General features: G+C 54.2%; 1 protein-coding gene across 1 annotated transcript; it reads left to right on the forward strand.

Annotated features, from left to right (window-relative positions):
* The first annotated feature begins 746 nt into the window (after positions 1 to 746).
* Positions 747 to 11,613, forward strand: ASPHD2 (aspartate beta-hydroxylase domain containing 2). The gene is made up of 3 exons (XM_008142492.3): positions 747 to 1,780; positions 6,932 to 7,045; positions 9,875 to 11,613. The coding sequence occupies exons 1-3, from the start codon at positions 973 to 975 to the stop codon at positions 9,982 to 9,984; spliced, it is 1,032 nt and encodes a 343-aa protein (XP_008140714.1). The 5' UTR covers positions 747 to 972; the 3' UTR covers positions 9,985 to 11,613.
* The last annotated feature ends 3,951 nt before the right edge of the window (positions 11,614 to 15,564 follow it).

A 15,564-nucleotide genomic window follows, 5' to 3' on the forward strand; every position in this document is an offset into this window, starting at 1 on the left:
TCGTGTCACTTTCATAGCCTCACGGGTCAGGCCAGGAAGGAGTCTCCCAAGTGAGTAGTTGAAATGCCCAGTGTCTGCCATGGCTGGGACCCCAGGGAGCCCACTTCCTTTTCCAGTTGGATTGAAGCTAAACCCATGTCGGAAGGGCAGGAGAGATTAAAGAAGGACGATGGAGGGCTAGGAAAACAGTGAAATGGAAAACAGGCCGTCTTAAAGTGCCTTCGCCGTTTTTAAAGTGCTTTGTGAGCCCACATCTCTTTAAAGGGACAGAGAGTGAAGGGGGTTAAGCATTTATTAAATAGCTACTGTGAAAGTATAGCAGAATGGGTAGCTGCCACTTGGAAGTCATATGGGATTTGTGTCCCCGCTGTGGCTGCAGGAACTTCGGGGAGTTACAGGATCTCTGAGCCTCAGTATCCTCATCTGTGAAATGGGAACTCTAGTACCTCCTAGGGATGCTGTAAAATGCATGGGACTACTGTAATAGTCATACTCGATGCAGATGAAAAACCGCTGGTCTTTTTGGAAATGGGGGTGGTGGTGAAGTGGGGAGAGACCACACAAGACTGAGAAGTGTGTCCCCTACCAACAGTGACCTTATGAAATGATCTGGGACTTCACATTTCACGTGAGGACTTTTCCCAGTGTAAAAATTTATGCTGTTTTTTTTTTTTTCCCATCCAGGTTTGGACTTAAAAAAAAAATCGTTTCATAGTGACCAACACCACTCGCTAACGTGACAGAAAGCAGCTCCTGCCACTCTGCCCAGTCCCTTTTGCCTGGAGTGGGGTGGTGGGCACAGGCGGCCTCGCCTGTCAATGCCACCCTTGGCAGGATCGGAGGAACAGGGGCAGCCATGCCTCCCCCAGCCCCCGCTGCCCCGCGCTAACCTGCAAAGTGTGGGCGCCCTTGGGACCCCAGAGGACTGACTGTCTGACCTTGCTGCACGCCCTCGACAACAACTCCCCCAAGATGTCGCTCGAGTGGCTGGTGGCCTGGAGCTGGTCGCTGGATGGCCTCCGGGACTGCATCGCCACGGGCATCCAGTCGGTGCGGGACTGCGACACCAGCGCCGTGGCCACCGTGGCCTGCCTGCTGGTCCTGTTCGCGTGGTACTGCTACCACGTGGGCCGGGAGCAGCCCTGGCCCTATGCCTCCGTCAACGCCCTCATGCAGGGCACGGACGCCAACGGGCTGCAGAACGGGTACGTGTACTGCCAGTCCCCCGAGTGCGTGCGCTGCACCCACAACGAGGGCCTCAACCAGAAGCTCTACCACAACCTGCAGGAGTACGCCAAGCGCTACTCGTGGTCGGGCATGGGCCGCATCCACAAGGGCATCCGCGAGCAGGGCCGCTACCTCAGCAGCCGGCCCTCCATCCAGAAGCCCGAGGTCTTCTTCCTGCCCGACCTCCCCACCACGCCCTACTTCTCCCGGGACGCCCAGAGGCACGACGTGGAGCTGCTGGAGCGCAACTTCCAGACGATCCTGGGCGAGTTCGAGGCGCTGTCCAAGGGCTTCTCCAACTGCAGCCTCCCGCAGGGCTGGAAGATGAACAGCACCCCCAGCGGCGAGTGGCTCACCTTCTACTTGGTCAACCAGGGCGTGTGCGTTCCCAGGAACTGCAGGAAGTGCCCACGGACGTACCGCCTGCTCGGCAGCCTTCGGACCTGTATCGGGAACAATGTTTTTGGGAACGCGTGCATCTCCGTGCTGAGCCCCGGGACTGTGATCACGGAGCACTACGGGCCCACCAACATCCGCATCCGGTGCCACTTAGGTAGGTGGTGGGGCCGGGGTCCCGGCGCGCACCCTTCTCAGTAGCGTCGGCCTGACCTCCGGGGCGTGGGGGGTGGTGGCAATCCAGACACCCCGAAAGCTCAGTAGCCAGAAGGGTGCTCTTTTCCCATCTTTCGCTGTGCTTCTCTCACAAATTGATGAATCACCTGTAAACAGTTTGACATCAAATTTGGGTAAAAAAAAAAAAAAAAGACACTCGTGACCAGTGTGAACCTGATATTGACAGAAGCTCTGTCCAGAGGGAGCTCTCTGTGCTGATGGGCATGGTCTCCGTGCGCACCGTCTGGTACGGTAGCCGCTGGCCCCACGTGACCGCTGAGCGCTTGAGATGTGATCAGTGCCCCTGAGGGGCTCAGTTTTTAACTTAATCTGAATTAAAATTTAAACAGCGGCATATGCTAGTGGCTGATGGGCAGTGGCGCTGCGGAGCCAGAGACGGTTCCAGTGGTCACCGAGGTCCATGATGACGCGGAGGCTGTGAAAGATGCGAGTGCCTTCTGATACTGAGATACACTGATGCTCCGTGGTGATGCTACTCAGATTCTAGGGACGTGGGGAAGGCGCGCATCGTGTGTAGCAGTGGCTTTGAGAACAGGGTTGGAGTCAGATTGCTTGTGTTTGCACCCTGGCCCCACCTCGAGCTGGCTGTGTTACTTTGGGCAAGTCACTTCACCTCTCTGAGCCTCAGTTTCCTCATTTGGAAGGTCATCTTTTACAGGGTTCCTCTGAGGATCCGGGAGGAGATTGTGTGCGATAAAGCATTTGTTCACGCAGAGCATGAGAGAGAGGGAGTTCTCGCTAAAAGCAGGCTTGGAAACAGCTTGGTAAATGGGGTGTTAGTCCCCCAGAATGCCTCGTTCGTTCCTGGTGAGTCATGATAATGGCTTGGTTACCGGGGCGATGGCACCTCGGGTTAGCATCCCAGACTGGAGGAGTGTGCTGGGAGCCAGGCCCAGCTCTGGGGAGTCTGCAGCGCTGCCTGGGCATCAGGAAGGAGGGAGGAGAAACACGGGCCAGAGCAGGGTTCATAATTACTCCCAGAGGAACCTTGGGCTGCACTGGGGGGCCCACACGCCCATGCCCTCCACCCCCCACTCACTCACCCAGAGCCCTGTGCTTCTCCTGTTCTCTCTCTGGGGATTCGGACTAAAGTGTGGCTTCAACAGAGGGCTTCGCTGCTTTGAAAAGCAAAAGGAACGAGATTCGAGCAGTTGACACCTTGAGTATTTCAAGAGGACAGGCAGAGCAGGGTCGAGGTGGCCTGGCTCCGTGGGTCTCTCTGTGCCTCAGTTTCCTCATCTGTGAAATGGGGAGATAGTATTTATCTCACAGGATCATTAGAGGGTTACATAAGTATTATCTCCTGTGGCTGCTCCACACAGTGCCTGGCACGTGACAGCATTGGGTAAGCAGATGCTGGTAGCGCTGAGGATCTGACACCTGGACCATGTGATAAAGAACCCATGAGACACGGTCTCTGCCCTCGGGAACAATGGGGAATGAGCAGACTGCGGAAGCAAATGCGCCTGGACGCTGATTGATCCGCCCTATCTGCTTAGTGACCTTGGAGCCGCGGTGCTCCCCTCTCGAATGGAGGGAGTGCTCCCCGCCTGAGGGCTGGTGGAGGCCTGGCAGTGCTGTGAGTGTGAAGTGCTTGGCAGATCGAGAGCGGTCAGGTGAAGGGGGCTATGAGTAACCTAAGAGCGGAGCTGGTCATCCACGTGACGGGTCATGATCAGTGAAATCCCTGTGCGAGGCACCAGGGTGCTCTCTGAGGTCAGAGGACGAGAGGGCTGCAGGTGGGCTGCTCAGGGCAGGCGGTCTGGCCTTGAAGGGTGCAGTTGGGCAGGAGGCTTCCCTTGGGGGTTGGGGAGCCGTGTCTGGCTTGCTGGGGTGACCAGTGCTGGAGGCCGAGGTTGGACAGGTCGGGTGGGAGCAAACCACAGAGCCTCCTCCGGCTCCCCCGTCAGGCTTGGTGTTAAGGCTGTGGGCAATGGGGAACAACAAGCCTTTATTTTAAAAAGGCTTCCTTTTATGTTTTCTAAAAACTTCAAACTGATGCAGGGAAGGGCGTTTGAGGATAGGGGAGGTGGAACTCCGGGCCGGCGTGCTGAGGAGGAAGGGCTGGTGGCGAGAACCAAAGATTTGCCTCCTGTGTATTAATGCCTGTTGTGCATCCATGCAGTTTAAGTGTGTGTGTGTGTGTGTGTGTGTGTGTGTGTGTGTAAGTCACACCCACACGGGTCCCTTTATGACCTGTCCTTCCCTCCTTGGCCAGCTGGTTACTGGCCCCCAGATGAAGCGGCCACGTCCTGCCCCCAGGGCAGCAGGAACCTTGGAAAGCGTCCCATTGGAGTGTGGCTCGTCCCCGAGGCCAGGCGAGCTCCGTGGTTGGCTCTGCTCACCGTCTCCTTCTTTCCACGGTCATGCCCACCTTCGTATCCACCCAGGAAGGACGTAAGGGTGTGTTTGAGTCACGTGACCTGGAGTGTTGACAGAGAGGGAGGCCAGAGAACGAGGTCAGAAACAGGGCCAGCGGGACAGGTGTCTGGTGGCCACACCTCTGCCAGTTACCTGGCTGCAGGCGGTGGAGGTACTTGTGGTTTCTGGAGTGCCGAGCCTTGTTCTCCTTTTCTGCCTGCCATCTGCGTTGTGACGGGTGGTACTGCCCCTCCAGCCACCGCTCCTCATGTGCCCAGTCATGTGCTGAGCCCTGTCCTGCGCTCCCTCCAGAGGTGGTGTCACTCAGCCTTGATTCCATGCAGAATCAGGGACAGCTCCAGCCTGGCCACCACCCAGCATTGTGCGGGGGTCCGGGTTGGAGGGTGGGGGTTGGGGGAGGGGACATCCTGCCCGCACTGCCACAAACCTCTAGGAAGCAGCCTCTGACCATTACCAGGCAGGTGTCACCGGGGAGGCGGGCACCCATCCAAAGGGCTAACCCTCGGGAAAGGGTAGATAAAAATGCATGTTCAGCAAATTCTCACTAAATAAGCACAATTCGACTCTCCATTTTCTTCCATGCGTATGCTGTCAGGTTTCTGGGCCAGCAGATCAGCTTGCCTTGCCCACCCTCAGAGTCAGCCGCCAGCCTTCTGAAGAGGGCCTGGTGGGCAGAGCCTTTTCTCCGCCTGCTCCTGACTCCGTCAGTGGTTGGTGGGGAAGGCAGCAAACCCTGAGGCAGAGAGAGGCCTGGGCATGTGGGACTGGCCCGGGCCATGTGCGGGGCCTGTCTCAAACCCAGGAGCCACCTGGGTTCTCATTTGGGGGCGTATTGATTACTTCTGCCAACTGAACTGGTTTGTGAGCAAGAGGCAGGAATGGGGGCCGCTGGAGGCTGGAGCAGAGTGGGGGGTGGGGGGAAGAGGCAGGCGAGAGGAAGCAGGGGGCTGGCAAGCCAGCAAGACACACCATTTTTCTGTTTTGCCATGGCGCATGGCAATCAGCCATTCAGTGTCGCAGAGAAAGGGGAGCTTCTCTCTGAAACCCTGGGGTGGACTGTCCCCGCAGAGAAGCGCCGTCCTAAAGGCCTTCTCCACCTGCACCAGCCAGTGCGCTCATGCGTGAAGGGGACGTGGCCTGCGGGGCTCTCTTCATTTGAGCCAGCGGCTGGCCCCCTGACCCCCAGCAGTTGTTAACAGTAGTGGGAGGTCGTAGTTTCAGAGTCAGAACAGAGTCTCAGCTGATTCAATGAAAGGTGCTATTGATGGCTGAAACTTACCATTAACTGCAGGAAAATCAACAACCACTTACCTACCACGGCTACTAATGTAATAGCCAGCATTTACATCATGCTGGCCAGTGTTGTAAGAGCCTGTTCTTCGGAGCCAGACAGTTTGGATTCAAATCTCAGCTCCTGCCAGGACTAAATAGTGACCTCCAGCAGGTCCCTTAACTTCTCTGTATCCGCTTGCTCCGTCTGGGAAGTAGGTGAAGTGAGGTCTGTAAAGTGTTTTTTAACACAAGCCTGCGCACAGTCAGTCTTCAGATATTAGTAGCAAGGACAGTGGTCGAGTAGCACTGGCAGGTAAGTATGCTAATGTCCCCTCTTCACAGACAAGGAGGCTGTGGCTCAGAGAGAGCGAGTGCTTGCCCAAAGTCCCACAGCAGATACGAGGCAGTCAGTGATCTGATCCCAGGGCCTCTGTCCTGCCCACGGCTCCGCGCGGCCTGTGTTAGAATTCTTACTGCATTCATGCTTCCCGGAACCATCCATTTTTGGCTCCGACAGTGCATTAAAATACCCAGCCTGGGAGAGAAAAGGCTGTCTCGTGTTTGTCATAGGGACATTGCCGACTGGCCCAGGGGCGTGCTTGTCACAGTGAGTCACTGAGGACCGATGAGAGCATCACAGTCCCAGCCCCTCCTCCAGGGCCCCGTTCCCCCAGACCTTTGGATTGGCGACAGGACGTCAATGCGCATGCGCGGCAGCACTTCCGGCAGACCCTCTCCCGGGCTAGGCACCACACGTGGGCCTCGCCACTGGCGCTTCAAGCATATGGCTCCGCAGAAGGTGTCGCTCCACATCCTCCTGAAGCTCGGGCGTTCTCTTGCGGGTGTCCTCGAGTTTCCCAGAATGGAGCCAGGGAACCCTCCATTAACAATATGCCATCCTCCGGCCTCAAAATGGATTGAAGGGCTGGAACCCAAAGAGGAGGGCTGGAACCCAAAGAGGAGGGCACCGTGCGAGCCTTTGCGTCTTTGATCTCACCTAGAGCAGCCCTAGAGGTGGGACTGTGGGAAACATGATTACTGCAAGGCAGGGTTCTGAACCTGCTCCCTCAGTTTCCCGTGGTCCTAGGGCAAGCCTCGGTTCCCGGCTTTCGCAGAGGAGCCCAGGACCCGGAACAGATGAAGCCAATGGAGGAATGAGTTTTTCCAAGGAGTACGGAGAGGGTACAAATGCTTCTTACCCCGCATTTGCCGTATTGAACTACCCCCCTCCCCATATAGAGACCCCGAGGGTTGAGGATCAAGCTTGCAAGTCGAGAGCTGCCCGCCCCCGAACTTCCGGCCACCCCTGACTTCCGGCCCCACGACTTCCGGTCGCACCTGACTTCCGGCCACCCTGACTTCCGGCCATGCCTGATCCCGCCTGCCTTCACTCTCTGCTCTCCTTTCTGCCCCCAAGGTCTGAAAACTCCGAGTGGCTGTGAGCTGGTGGTGGGGGGCGAGCCCCAGTGTTGGGCAGAAGGCCGCTGCCTTCTCTTTGACGACTCTTTCCTACACACCGCATTCCATGAAGGTGAGTGCCTGTCTTCCCTATCGCCGCTCTTTTATTTTTTTTATTTATTTACTTCATTAAATGGATTGCGGTGACATTGGTCAGCATGAACATATAGGCTTCATGTGTGAATTTTTATGTTACCAGATCTGTCTATTGCACCGTGTGCCCACCACCCAAAGTCAAATCTCCTGTCACCTCATATTAGGACCCCCTTCCTTCTGGCAGCCACCACTCTGCTGTTTGTGTTCATACGTTTCATTCTTTTTTTTACAGAGAGGAAGGGAGAGGGATAGAGAGTTAGAAACATCGATGAGAGAGAAACATCTATCAGCTGCCTCCTGCACACCCCCTACTAGGGATGTGCCCGCAACCAAGGTACATGCCCTTGATGGGAATCGAACCTGGGACCCTTGAGTCTGCAGGCCGACGCTCTATCCACTGAGCCAAACCGGTTAGGGCATGTGTTCATACATTTCAGTTTTATATCCCACAGTGAAGTCATACGGTTCTTAGCTTTTTCTGTCTGACTTATTTCATTTAGCATAATGTTCTCAAGGTCCATCCATGTTGTTGCAAATGGCGCTATTTCATGCTTTCTTATGGCTGAGTAGCATTCCATTGTGTATATGGACCACATCTTCTTCATCCAGTCCTCTATCCCAGGACACTTTGGTTGTTTCCATGTCTTGGCCACCGTGAATAATGTTGCAGTGAACATAGGGGCGCATAATCTTTGTGAAGACATGATTTTGAGTTTTTTGTGTATATACCCAGGAGTGCGGTTGCTGGGTCATATGGTAGCTCTATTCTTAATTTTTTGCGGAATCACCAGAATTGCTTTCCACAGTGGTTGTACCATCTACATTCCCACCAGCAGTGAATGAGGGTTCCCTTTTTTCCATAATCTTTCCAACACTTGTTATTGCTTGTCTTTTTTGATAATGGCCACTTGGACAGGTGTAAGGTGGTCTCATTGTAGTTTTGATTTGCATTTCCTTAGTTTCCAGGAAAGTTGAACATCTTTTCATATATCCTGGGAGAGGTTATTTTCAGGCCCTTTGCCCACTTTTTTATTGGATTGTTTGTTTGGTGTTGAGTTGTATGAATTTTTTATATATTTTGGAAATTAAACCTTTGTCGGAGCAACTGTTTGCAAATATCTTCTCCCATCTGTTTGGCTGTGTTTGTTTTGTTGTCAGTTTCTTTTGTTGTGCAGAAGCTTTTTAGTTTGATATAGTTCCATTCATTTTTTTTTTGCCTTTATCTCCCTTGCCCTTAGGGTCAAGTCCATAAAATGTCCTGTACGGCCCAGGTCCATAAGTTTGGTGCCTATATTTTCTTCTGTGTAACTTATAGTTTCGGGTTTTATGTGTAGGTCTTTGATCCATTTTGAATTAATTTATGTACATGGGGACAAACTGCAGTCCAGTTTCATTCATTTGCATGTGGCTTTCCAGTTTTCCCAGCACCATTTATTGAAGAGACTACCTTTACTCAAATGTGTTTCTGGCTCTTTGGTTGAAAATTATCTGTCCATATGCATGTGGTTTTATAGCTGGGCTCTCTATTCTGTTCCATTGACCTGTGTGTCTGTTTCTCTGCCAATACCATGTTGTTTTGGTTATTGTAGCTCTGTAGTGTAATTTGAAGTCAGGTACCGTGATACCTCCGGCTATGTTCCTTTTTTTTCCAGCATGGCTTTGGCTATTCTGGGTCTTTAGTGGTTCCATACAAACCTGATGATTTCTCGTTCTATTTCTTTAAAAAATGACATTGGGATTTTCATGGGGATTGCATTAAATCTGTATATTGCTTTGGGTATTATGGCCATTTTAACTATGTTGATTCTTCCAATCCATGAACATGGGATATTTTTCCATTTTGTTGTGTCTTTTTCAATCTTTTTTAGTAATGCTTTGTAACTTTTAGTATATAGATCTTTCACATTCTTTGTTAAGTTTACTCCTACCTCAACATAATAAAGGCCATATATGATAAACACTTAGTGGTGAGAAATTAAAAGCTTTTTCCCTAAGATCAGAAACAAGACAAGGATGTCCACTCTCACCACTCTTATTCAACATAGTGCTGGAAGTCCTAGCCAGAGCAATAAGGCAAGAGAAAGAAATAAGAGGCATTCAAATAGGGAGGGAAGAAGTCAAACTGTCACTTTTTGCAGATAGGAAACCCTAAAGACTCTACCAGAAAACTACTAGAAACAATAAACAAATGCAGTCAGGTTGCAGGATACAAAATCAATGTGCAAAAATCCATTGCCTTCCTGTATACTAACAACAAAGCTTCAGAGAAAGAAATGGAAAATACCATTCCTTTTGCAATAGCAACCAAAGGAATAAAATACCTAGGTATTGCTGCCCTTTTACAATGAACTTTATTTTTAGAGAAGTTTTAGGTTCCCAGAAAAAATGGAGCAGAAAGTACACAGCACCCTCCCTCATCCCCATACACAATTTCCACTTTTATTAGCATCTGGCATTAGCGTGGTGCATCTGTTACAACTGATGAGCTCATAGTGACACATTGTTGTTAACTAAGTCGATAGTCTGCACTAGGGTTCACTCTATGTTGAACATTCTGTGGGTTTTGACAAACATATAATGACATGTATGGACCATGACAGGATCACACGGAATAGCTTCAGTCCCTAAATGTCCTGTGCTCTCACATACCCCTCTCCCTCTGCCTGCACCTGTTATGCACTCTGCTAGGAAGCTAGGATCATATTCCTGATCAGAGAGCAGGAACTCTTCCGACCTGTGCTGGAAAGCTAACCGTGGGTCCTGGCTTCGGGCTGTTCGAACCTCTCCTCTCTCACCCCCATCCCAGGTGCGGCGGAGGATGGCCCGCGGGTGGTTTTCATGGTGGATCTGTGGCATCCGAATGTCGCCGCGGCTGAACGGCAGGCCCTGGATTTCATCTTTGCTCCAGGCCGATGAGAACACTTCCCTGGGCCAGGTCGGCGCGAGTGGCCTGGGGCCAGCCTGGACAGCCTGGGGGACGGTCCAGCGCCCACGTGTTACGATTCCATGCTCAGAAACCTGCCTCGACAGAAAGCGCTCATTCGGGATTTTTATACCGGGTGGGGTCCCTCTTTCCTTCCGTTGTCAGTGGGAAATTTCAGCTTGTATTTCCTTAGAGGTCTTTTTCCTTCCGTTCGTTTGCTTCTGCGGTTCGTTTCCGCCTAACGGCGCGGTACTGCGCTCTGCGGCCAGAGGCTTGGTGCCCCTGTTGTCAGTGTCGCGTTGCCACTTGTTCTTTTCAGTGATCAGATGGTTCTTTGTCTGAATGTAACAACGTAAAGCTTCTTGCGGTCACCATAAAAAACAGAAGACACTGCAAACCAGAGCGCTGGAGAACGTGGCCTCTGCTGCTGTCACGGCTGCAAGGGGGACCCCTCCACCCGCCAGGCAGGGGGAGGCTGCAGTCCCTGCCCCCGGCCAGCTGCATGGGCAGGGTGGACATGGTCAGGGGCACGGCCTGGGGAAACGTCACCATCCGCTCACCCCACCGCAAACCCTGTCCGCCTGATGGCGGAGAGCACGCGGCTGCGGGACCAGAGGCTTTTCTGCGACGTGGCTCTCCTTCAGAGCTGAGGCTGGTGTCCTCGGGCGGGGCTCCCACGGATCGGCCGCCGAACGTGTACTTCACTTACCTCACTGCCTACAGAAGCCCCACTGCCACCCGGGCCTGCACAGTCCCCGTCTTAGCCGTTTGACGATGAATCTGAGACCACCTGGTTGGCCCGTTGGAGCCGTGGCGGGCCAAGACGTCACGTGTCCAGCGACATCTGGGAAGCCGTTCTCTGGCAGAACTGGAACCCTGGGTGTGACCCAAGTGTCTGTTTCGTTTGGAGTTTCGTTGCCTCTGATTTTCCATTTCCCTGTCTGTACATAAGTGTTCAAACGCTGGGCTCAGGAACAGTGGGAGAGTCAGCCCTGTGGCCCTGTTACTGCGAAGGTGTGAGCCGAGTGATGGCAGCCGAAGCGAACGTGTGAGCGAGGATCCCCGGAAGACCCACAGACCCAAAGGGCCCTGGTCCCGGAGCTGGCCTGGCCCTCCCATCTCCTGTGAAGGGCACGGCCCGGTGGGGGCGCTAAGTCTAGAAACATCCTCCTGTTAGCTGAGGTGTGGAGGGCAGCCTCCTCCATCCATACTCGATGCCGGTTTGCATCATGGCTCATGGCAGCGTCAGGTCAGTGAGGCTGTGGCGCGGTACGAATACAAGCCTGTCACATGTGCAGGTCCCGTGTTTCCATCCACATGGAAGCCAGCAGCTTCTGTGAGAAGTAATGCACTCGGCAGATCCTAGCAAGTGTGCCAAGAAGACGTGTCCGTGGTTGAGTAAAATGTCTGCGAGGTATTTTCCAGTGATTAGAGTGCAGGAAAGGGCAGCCCTTTCAGACACCTGCAGTCTTTTTCCTTGTGTTTGTTAAAGAATCACTGAGGTGCATGATTTCTATACACCGACCGCTCTGCGTTTACAAAGCCAACAGCCCGCGCAGGCACCTGGCTGCCTGTGCTCGTGTGACGTGATGGGGAACAGGAGATCAATAAAGGGTCTTGCTGAAAACCACAGTGCAGTGGTGACGTCGTCTGTTGGGCAGGAGCCCTGAGCGGGGCACACATCTGAGTTGGAGGCTCTTGGGTTTTGGATGGTGTCCCAGCGGCAGGCGGGACCCTGACAGTATAGTGACTGAAGCAGGATGTTCTAAGATAACGGGTGGGGGCGGGAGAAACAACAGGCCTATGGAAGGTTAAGGAATGGCCAGTGTCACCTGGCAAAGAACAAGGACTCGGGCGTAAGGAAAGCTGGTGCCAGGACTCAGTGCCAGGTGCTCCTTCCCACGTGACCTCTGGCCAGTCCCGGAGCCTCTGGGAGCCTCAGATCGCGCCTCTGTAGGGATGGTCCCTGGCAGGCAAAGCCACGGTGCTGGCTCCCTTCCTGCCATGGCCGTGGTTCCAGGCAGTTGCAGAGAAACAGGTGAGGAGGCAGGATGGGTGAGGCCGAGGTGGATGAACACATCTGATCCGGGGGGGTGGGGAGGTCGGGGGGTTGGTGGCCAGGGCAGCCAGTGGCTCCTTTCCACACCTGTAGAAGCAGCTTCCTCAGTAGCTACAATTGGAAAAATTTCCCCTTTGTCTTAGAAGAGGGACAGATGGCCCTGGTGGCCTGGAGCCCCAGGAGCAGTCTGGCTGCCAGGTGTTTTCCCACGCAAGCCCGTTCCCAGCCCACAGCCCTGGCCGGGCTGCCCTGGCAAACGGAAGAGCAGCACTCGCTGGAGACCGCGGTGTTTCTCTCTCCTCCAGGGAGCATCGCCAGCAAGTAATTTATGTGCTTCAGCCTGGGATGCTCAGGGCGACAAAGGGGCCAGCATGTCCGCCCAGCTCAAGTGAGAAGCCCTGCCTCCACCCCGATGCAGCCTGCATCAGCTCCAAGGCCAGGCTGCACAAGGTCGATTTGCACAAGGTCACATCCCACGTCTCCCAGGCAACCTGCTCATCACCCCCAAACTCCTCTAGATTCTCTGGGTTCTGAGCCCCTTGGTGACTGTGACCACACCTGTAGTGAGGACCCTACAGCTTAGAGTGGGGGAGGGGGAGGTACGCCTGATCCACTGGTTCTTGACCTTGGCTGCACAATACAGTCAGTATTTTGAGAAATACCGATGCCCAAAGCATTTCGTTTCTTGGTTCAGGGGTACGGTCCAGTCCTGGTGTTTGTTTTAACCCTTTACCTGCCTTGATTCTCATGTGTAACGAACTGAGGGTTGCTGCCCTGAAGAGCAAAACTAGAAAAGCCTTTGGAACCAGCCAGCTTGAGATGAGAGTCTGGGCCGGGCCCCTCTGTGATGATGGGCAGGCCACCCCCCCTGGTCTCGAGCGGACGGTCAGTGTTTTAAACACACTTCTCACTTCTCCAGCAGCACCCTGGTGAGCCCCTCACAAGACCATAACATCCCTATTCTCAGTCCTTGGGGTTCCGGGAGGTGACCCAGCCCCAGTTGCAGGGCTTTGTTTAGGATCCAGAACTGACCAATCAGAGCCTCCCAAACTCGTGGCTATTCAGAGATTGCGCCAGGGCTGGGCACATGACCCTCTCCGCACCCATCGAAGCCTTTTAAACCCCTGGGCAGTCAGATTGGGTCAGGGCTGGGCATATGATTCAAATCCTTTTGCTGGAACCATTGAGAAAGAGGCACCTTGTCAGTGGTGGACGTGGGGATCTAGTGCAAAGAAAATCTGAGAGTGAAAGCCACAGAGGAAAAGAGATCCTTCTCCCCACACCCACCCCCACCCCCCGCCAACCGTGGGGATCATCTGAGCCTAACTAATTTTCCTGGAACCAGCTCTACCTCTGGACTTTTCAGTTATGTGAGCCAATAAGCTTCCCCCTTCATTCTTTTCTTTTTTAAAATCCTTATTGTTGGAAGTATTACATATGTCCCTCCTTTTCCCCTTTCCCCCCATTGACCCCTTCCAGCCCGCCCTGCCCCTGCCTTCACCACCCTATTGTCTGTGTCCATGGGTTATGCTTATATACATGCATACAAGTTTTTTGGTTGATCACTTCCCATCCACCCTCCTCCGCCTTCCCTCTGAGGTTCCACAGTCTGTTCTATGTTTCTGTGTCTCTGGATCTATTTTGCTCATCAGTTTATTTTCATTAGATTCCATATGAGTGAGATCATGTGATACTTGTCTTTCTCTGACTGGCTTATTTCACTTAGTATAATACTCTCCAGGTTCCTCCATGCTGTCTCAAAGGGTAAGAGATCCTTCTTTTTTACAGCTGCGTAGTATTCCATGGTGTAAATGTACCACAGCTTTTTTTTTTTTTTTTTTTTTTTTAAATTTCTTTATTGATTAAGGTGTCACATATTTGTCCTCATCCCCCCATTCCCATCCCACCCCTCTCCCCACGCATGCCCCAATCCCCTGTTGAACTTAACCGTTGGATAGGCTTATATGCATGCATACAGGTCCTTTGGTTGAACTCTCCCCCTCCCCCCACCCTCCCCCTCCCCTCCCCTATCCTCCCTCTGAGGGCCGATAGTCCGATCGATGCCTCCTTGCTTCTGGTTCTGTTCTTGTTCCTCAGTCTATGTTGTTCCTCATTTCCTCTAGATGAACGAGATCAAATGTCACTAGATATATACTAATAAGAACTGAATGTGAGACGAGCAATAATATTTATGCTGACAGGCAAATGAATCAATCTGTAGCGAGCTTCCCCCTGGACCAACAGTTCTTTTGAGACCCAATTTCGATGTCCAGTAGTTCCTTATGTGTACATGTCAGCACTGACCCCTCAGCTCTGGATGGTGGACAAATGGTGGTAATGGAGGTCTGACTCCCTCTGGTTTGGTATCGGCCGATCCCAGGGGCACGGTGTCACCTGGACTAAGGGGCACGTGGCCTCACCCATACCCAAGGGGCGCGTGGTCTCACCCGGGCCTGGGACCCAGCCTCACCCGGATGGATCCAGGGGCGCACGGCCTCACCCGGACCCAGGATCTGGCTTCACCCGTACCCAAGGACGCTTGGCCTCTCCCAGACCCAGGGGCACGTGGCCTCACCCGGGCTTAGTTGCACAAGGCCTCACCTGGATCCAGGGACACATGGTCTCTCCCGGACCCAGGGACGCTTGGCTTCTCCCAGACCCAGGGCCACTTGGGCTCACCCGGGCCTAGGTGCACGAGGCCTCATCCGGATCCAGGGACGCTTGGTCTCACCCGGACCCAGGGGCGCACGGCCTCACCCAGACCCAGGGGCACGTGGCCTCACCCGGGCCTGGGTTCACGAGGCCTCACTCGGATCCAGGGACCCATGGTCTCACCCGGACCCAGGAACGTTTGGCCACTCCCAGACCCAGGGCCACTTGGGCTCACCCGGGCCTAGGTGCACGAGGCCTCATCCGGATCCAGGGACGCATGGTCTCACCCGGACCCAGGGACGCTTGGCCTCTCCCAGACCCAGGGCCACTTGGGCTCACCCGGGCCTAGGTGCACGAGGCCTCACCCGGATCCTGGGACACATGGTCTCACCCGGACCCTGGGATGCTTGGCCTCTCCCAGACCCAGGGCCACTTGGGCTCACCCGGGCCTAGGTGCACGAGGCCTCATCCGGATCCAGGGACGCATGGTCTCACCCGGACCCAGGGACGCTTGGCCTCTCCCAGACCCAGGGCCACTTGGGCTCACCCGGGCCTAGGTGCACGAGGCCTCACCCGGATCCTGGGACACATGGTCTCACCCGGACCCAGGGACGCTTGGCCTCTCCCAGACCCAGGGCCACTTGGGCTCACCCGGGCCTAGGTGCACGAGGCCTCACCCGGATCCAGGGACACATGGTCTCACCCGGACCCAGGGACGCTTGGCCTCTCCCAGACCCAGGGCCACTTGGGCTCACCCGGGCCTAGGTGCACGAGGCCTCACCCGGATCCAGGGACACATGGTCTCACCCGGACCCAGGAACGCTTGGCCTCTCCCAGACCCAGGGCCACTTGGGCTCACCCG

Source organism: Eptesicus fuscus, chromosome 23, assembly GCF_027574615.1.
Source record: "Eptesicus fuscus isolate TK198812 chromosome 23, DD_ASM_mEF_20220401, whole genome shotgun sequence".
Classification (NCBI taxonomy): domain Eukaryota; kingdom Metazoa; phylum Chordata; class Mammalia; order Chiroptera; family Vespertilionidae; genus Eptesicus; species Eptesicus fuscus.